Source organism: Chiloscyllium punctatum, chromosome 18 (assembly GCF_047496795.1).
Source record: "Chiloscyllium punctatum isolate Juve2018m chromosome 18, sChiPun1.3, whole genome shotgun sequence".
NCBI classification, from domain to species: Eukaryota; Metazoa; Chordata; class Chondrichthyes; order Orectolobiformes; family Hemiscylliidae; genus Chiloscyllium; species Chiloscyllium punctatum.
This window is the reverse complement of record NC_092756.1, coordinates 78,221,720-78,228,374: the sequence shown is the minus strand read 5'-3', so window position 1 is coordinate 78,228,374 and position 6,655 is coordinate 78,221,720. Positions and strand designations below refer to the sequence as shown.

Here is a 6,655-nt window from a genome sequence, read left to right as displayed (position 1 = left end):
TTTTCAGACATACTTCATTCTACTAGAGCACATTTAACCTGAGGACAAAGCATTGCTCAAACACAGCTCCACCCTAGCCTTGAGTGGATAGTGATGTTGCTTAATCCCAACAGTCGGTGCCTCAGTAAATCCCTCAGTTTAAGTAGCGCATGTGCAGAGAATGGAGATTCACTGAACACGATTCTCTGGGTTGGTAGCTCACCATGTCTTATCAGCAACCTGGAGATTCCAATACAAACAGTATGACTGAAAATATTGAGGTCAATTTAGAGTAATTTGGCAGCACAGTCACTTCTCCTGTACTAAGTAACCTGCTTGCCCTCAAATATTTCCTGCATTCCATACACACTGACTATTCGTCAACATGCTCAAGTTATTTTACTGGATTTCAAAACTGATACAAAGTGCACACACTGCAATTTCTTTCATAGCCTGTAACAGTTTATTCACCTGCAGAGAAAAATAAGCATCAAAACTCTTTCTTTCAAGAAGCAAGCAGTGATTACAGAGGATATATAGCACAGAAACAGGCCATTCAGCCTAACCAGTCTATGATGGCTCTTATGCTCCATTCAACCCAGCTCCATCATAGCCCTCTACTATGTTCTCCCTCAAGTATCTGTCCAGCTTCCCTGTAAATGAATTGACAGTATTTTCTTCAACCATTTGCTATGGTAGTTACTTCCACATTCTCACCACTCTTTGGGCAAAGAAAGTTTTTCAAAATTTTCAATTTGACGCCTTGTGACTATCATATATTGATGGCCTATAGTAAAGTTCATCCTCAAGAGGAAACATTCTTTCTGTATCCACTCGATCAAACTTAGTTTTTATGCGAGATTCCACACGCTACTTCAGATTATACAAAGAAAAACTTCATTTGATGTAAAACAAATATTTTGCTCCTAATACTCTAATACTCATAATACTCCTAAGATTCAATACTCATATTTCACCTGATTATAAATTCAGTCATGATTTGACATTTCAGTGCTGAAAACACTCACATTGTATAGTAACATATAACAGAACACAAGAGACAGGCCATTCAGCCTAACTAGTCATGCCAGCATTTACCCTCAACAAGCAACATTTTTTTATTCATTCATGGAACTTGGGCATCAGTGGTAATGGATCATTTGTTCCCCATCCCTAACTGTCTTGGTGCTGACTAGTATGGTTTATGTCATTTCAAACATATTGTGTATACGTCTGGAATCACTACAGTCAGAACTCCTTTCCCAAGGTCATTAGCGAACCAGATTACCTCATGCTAAAAAGAAAAGGAGGACAAAGATCTGAAAGGTGGTGGTAGGAATTCCAATAATAACTTTCAAAAGGAAGGGGCAGTGGAAAAGGTTTTCAGATCTGTGCGGGAACAGCAGGGGTAAAAAAAAAGGAGCTGAATTGGACATTTCTTTGAAAGGGTTGACAAGTATTGTGGTCTGTTTTTGTGCATCTTCCCCATTGAACAGAGTAATGTGGATCCATAACGAAATTTATCGGAATGGTTCCAGGGATGAAGAGGTTTTAGTGATACATTAGTGATACAAAAAACCTCCAACAGGCAGAGACTTATCTACACGGGACTAACCTTTCACACACGTTTCAGCTTAATACATATGTCATACAGAAGCTGGAGTCATTCTTCTTGCAGAAAAGGAGACTGGCAGGAAATCTAACAGGACAACAAGATTATGATAGATGTAGAATAAAGCTACTCCCAATGGCTAAAGGCACAGGACTTTAGGAAAGAGATTTAAGGTTTTGGGTAAGAGTTATATAGACAATGTGAGAAGCAGCATTTTTTTTTAATAAACAGAGTGAGTGTGACTTAGACCTTTCTGTTTACGAAGGTGGTGTATGTGGAGACAGTGAATATTTCAAAAGGAGACTGGTTGGGGACCAAATAAACAAACTTTCAGCTCGAGGAATACAGCAAATGGGGAAATATGATTGACTGGACTGCTGTCCAGACAGCAAGCATGCACTCAACAGGTTGGATGACCTTAATTTAATGTGTATGCCAATTTATGGAACCACCCTTCATGCCAGCCAGTTCACTGACTGAACCATGACACTGCACACCCAGAGATAGAGCTATATCTATCTGTGTGAGGTCAACAAACAACCTTACTCATTGATTCACCCAGAAGGATCAATATTTGGGAAGTTATGTCTACAGATGAAGTATGAGGCTTGTGTGGAGCACAAATGTCGAAACAGATTGATTAGTGACCTGTTTCCATGTTGTTAATTCAATGTAATACAGCAACAACAGATCTCTGTCAAAGAAAAAACCTCCAACAGACAGAGACTTATCTGCACGGGACTAACCTTTCACACACGTTTCAGCTTAATACATATGTCATACAGAGGAATCCCAGATGCTCAATATCCTGAGATTTGTTTCAATGTAACATATTTGAATCAGGAGATCAAGTGGCCTCAGTATTTTGGTTTTAGAAATAAAAGATAGGCAATGATTTCATACAAGTCTGGTACATCTTTTAGAAAACAGGCACTTGTTAAATCAAACCTCCTCACAATCGTTGGTTAAGTATTCTATGCAGAATTTGTGTTTTTGAGAGAGATGGAAAATCCAACTCATTGGTGACATCCTTCATGTTATGGATAAGCTGGTTTGCAAAGTGTATGCTGCAAGGCTTCAGATGTCTTTCAGGAAATCACGCCGTGTTTGCGCCCAACGTCCACAAAGGCCTCCACACATTGGTCGATATCCTGGTCACTATGGGCAGCAGAGATCTGCACCCGGATTCGTGCCTTGCCCTTGGGGACCACAGGGTAACTGAATCCAATCACGTATATTCCTGAGTTAAAGAAAGAACACCGATCAGAAAAGAACTCCTGATGGATTAGAAATGCTTGAAAAAAAAATCTGCCAAGCAACTGAACTCAAGGTTCAAGTAAATGAGGAACTAATCTATTTAAAAACATACCGATAGAATACATTACCAGTTCATAAGGTCCCGATGCTTAGCTAAACAATGTTATCCAGCACTTGATTATCCGGATTTTGATTAACCAGACGAAATACTCCCTGCCCGGGTCATTCGGATAATTGAGGTTCCTCTGTATATTGAATTCCATCCCCACCCACCCTCACTGAGTGGCTGCTCAATTACCTAGCATAGGGGGAAACCTGCAGGTGGTGGTGTTTCTATACACCTGTTGTCCTAATCTTTCTCAACAGACATTGTCATGGATGGGGAAGTGCCATCAGAGGAACCAGAACAATAGTAACTGTAGTGCATTTTGTAGAGGGTACACACTGTTGCCAGTGTGCGTTGTGGTAGCAGCAGTGAACATTTGAGGATGTAGTGCCAATCAAGTATGCTCCTTTGTCCTGGATAGTGTCAAGCTTCTTGAGGGTTATAGAAGCTGAACTCATCCAGAAGGTGGCGAGTATTTCATCACATGCTTGGCTTGTGCCTTGTCAATTGTGTGGGGAATGCAAATGAGGAGTTACTCATTGCACAATTCCTAACCCCTGACCAAGTCTTCTAGTCACAGTATTTAAATGGCTAGTGCAGTTCAGAGTGTGGTTAAGTGCTTAACAATGGCAATGTCAAGGTTAGATTCTCTCTGGTTGGAGATGGTCATGTCACACAACTGCCAGGCAATGACAGAAAACAGCAGCAGATTAAGAGCAGTTACAATATGAACAGTCATCGGTTCCAAATAACTAAAAAATATATTGGGTGGAAAGCTGTGGAGGTCCCATTCTTGTCCAGGAACAAAGTGAAGGGATTAACTGGCAAAATCCAACAAATCAGCACGAAGTGGCCTAAAAACCAGTTCATTCAAATACTGTAGGTCTTGGTCGACAGGTTACCTCTTTTCAGCATGTCCTCTGCCATGGATGATGCCAATCGTGCATCTCCCAGCATCACCGGGCAAATGGGATGGTCCATTCCACCAATGGTGAATCCTGCAGCTGTCATCTGACTGCGGAACCTGCACAGAACAGCCAACTGGAGTCAACTCAAATCAGTCTGGAAACCGTTTAACAAGTGTTCAGTATCTGAGATCAATCCAACATCAACTTATATTCATATTGCCCACTTAACATGGCAAAACATTTCAAGGTTGCATCTCAAGTGCTGAACTAAACCTGACACAAGGAAATATTCCATCAGGCACCCAAAAGCTTGGTCAAGGAGGAAGGTTAAAGAAGCATCTTAATGAAGACAATGATGTTCAGGGATGTAACTTCAGAGTTTAAGGCCAAGCCAAGGGAAAGATTGATTGAGAGTGAGGGGTGGTGAACATAATGCTTGAGGATATAGCACAGACAGGAGGGATAAGATTTATAGACAAAATGCATTTTGAATTCAATGGGAGTGTGGAATGATTGGTTGTTGACCAATGCAGTCTGGGACCTGAGCAAGAGGAGGACAATGCCTGGGCAACAGGAGCTTTTAGGCAAGTTGGAGGTTGGCGGATGGGCAGCCAGCAAGGAGTAATGAGAGCCCACCCAACCCTTCCAGAGGAATCAAGAAGCTGGGTACGGGACTGAGCAAAGCAGGCTTGGGATGGGCCGTGCTAAGGTGAACTCGGTGGAACGGTGCAATATTGTGGAAGGATTATGAAAGCATGAAGCTGAGGCTCAAACAGGATGCACAGCCAAAAATCCCAATATCTGACTGCTATCATTGACGGATCCAGGGGTACACATACGTGTAGATGTCTGGAGCTGGATGCACACCGATTCATTGAGAATTTATCATACAGGGCGAGCCCCGTATCCGCAGAATCATTTTCCATGGTTTCAGTTACCCGGGGTTTACCGCAGCCTGATCATATAACAGGGAATATTCTGGAACCAGGGACTGGGGGCTGCTGGGAAGGTAAATTTCCCATTGAAATGAATGGGTTCGCTCCTATCCACGGTTTCGGGCTTCTGGGGTCGGTCCTGGAACACATCCCCGCAGGTACGGGAGGGCCTACTGTACTAACTGACCAGGTTGAAAGAGACAATGTTTAAGATCGAATAAGAAAAAGAAACAAACCAGCAAAAAAAGTATTTTAAAAAATAGCTAATATTTTACAATGCCAACCAAATAAATGCTTGAATACTCCATGGTTATTCATCTTCAGAGACACATTCACTGGAAACATGGGATCAGGAGGCCATTCAGCCCCTTTGGGTTTTTTCCAAACACCATTCAAGCAGGTAGTGTTAAGAAACAGATCAAACAAAACCTACCCCCACCATAGAGTCAGAGATATACACCATGGAAACAGACCCTTCCGTCCAACTCGTCCATGCCGACCAGATATCCTAATCTAATCTAGTCCCATCTGCCAGCAATTGGCCCATTTCCCTCTAAACCCTTCCTGAAGTGGGAGATGGCACAGGACAGGGTAACACTAGGCACACGGACACACAAGTCGGCTGCTAAGCCACAAGTTGGCCACTTGACACACAAAGATGGCCACCGGACCACAATATGGAGAGAGACAGCTGAGCAAATACAGATACTGCCTGGGGCCACCAGAATGCCAGCACAATGCACACACAACCTAGTTGATTAGTTTAAGGCGGGTGGGGGAAGAGAATACGCATGAGTAATGTATACTGCTTGCCGAAATCAGGGTCCAGCCAACACCTTTGATAGAAATGCTGTTTGATACAGACTCAATACAGATTGCTAATAGCCAGGGCTGCAGTAATCGTCCTTCTCAGAAAGAGCGATTAGCACCCACTACTACAGAAATGCACTTCTGCGCAGATGCTGAAATTGACAATGTCTGCAGTGAAACTGACAATGACCGTGCTGAAATTAACAAAGGCTGCGCTGGAACTGATTATGACTGCACTGAAACTATCAGCGATTCTGTAATGTTTACAATAAACAAGCCATGTTACAGAGACAATAACCTCATCACTGACCTATTATATTACAAAATGTATAACAGTATCTTGACCATGTGCTGCGGGTTGAGAGAAGAATCACAGCTGACCACTGTGCTGTTGGTGCTGCTCTCTCCCCGGAGCTCCGGGATTTCCTTGTACAATAAACTCTGTTGTTGAACCCCGACTCTGGCTCAGAGGCTGGTGATTTTCCCCACAACAATTGGCGCTGCAAGCAGGGTTCTTATTACTGGTGCCCTTGTCAAAGGCCATGATCAGGGGACCGGGATAAGAATCGATTTGTACCTGCAAACGGGAAGAATCAGACTGGGCCGAAGACACAGTTTAAAAGGTAAACTGATTGTCATATCTAACTTGCTACAGTACGGAGTTAAACATTTTTAAGTGCCAGTCTGTGGAGAATACGTATTAACTGTATTAACTGCTTTAAGAACCAGCTGCTCGTGCTGAAACAGCCAGAGGACAATGTAGTGCCTGTCTCAAAAACCCTGCCCTAAACCGGTTGTTAAGAGGGGTAGCCCCCCCCATGCAAAGTTTGGACTTGAAGTGGGAATTGAGGCGCCGAGGGCACTAGGAGCTGTGAAGCACAAGTGGCAAAATCAGGTAACATCGGACTCTGGCAGGGGCAAACAACGCAGAGTCCAGTTGGTGTTTAAATTAAAAGTTGGGTGCTGTTTGTACTTTTAATTTCCAATATGGTGAGGAAGAGGAACTGATCACTCTGACCAAGAGCCAAACCTCAGTGGAGCGCATGTT

At 42.9% G+C, this 6,655-nt stretch overlaps 1 protein-coding gene across 1 annotated transcript in view; it reads right to left on the bottom strand.

Moving 5' to 3' along the window:
• Positions 1-419: 419 nt before the first annotated feature.
• Positions 420-6,655, bottom strand: part of gcat (glycine C-acetyltransferase) — a 30,758-nt gene continuing 24,522 nt past the window's right edge. The window contains exons 8-9 of the mRNA XM_072588512.1: positions 3,857-3,978; positions 420-2,831 (exon numbers count right to left, since the gene is read on the bottom strand). Of these exons, the coding sequence (XP_072444613.1) occupies positions 2,680-2,831; positions 3,857-3,978 (274 nt within the window). The 3' untranslated portion in view covers positions 420-2,679. The remainder of the gene's footprint in view (positions 2,832-3,856; positions 3,979-6,655) is intronic.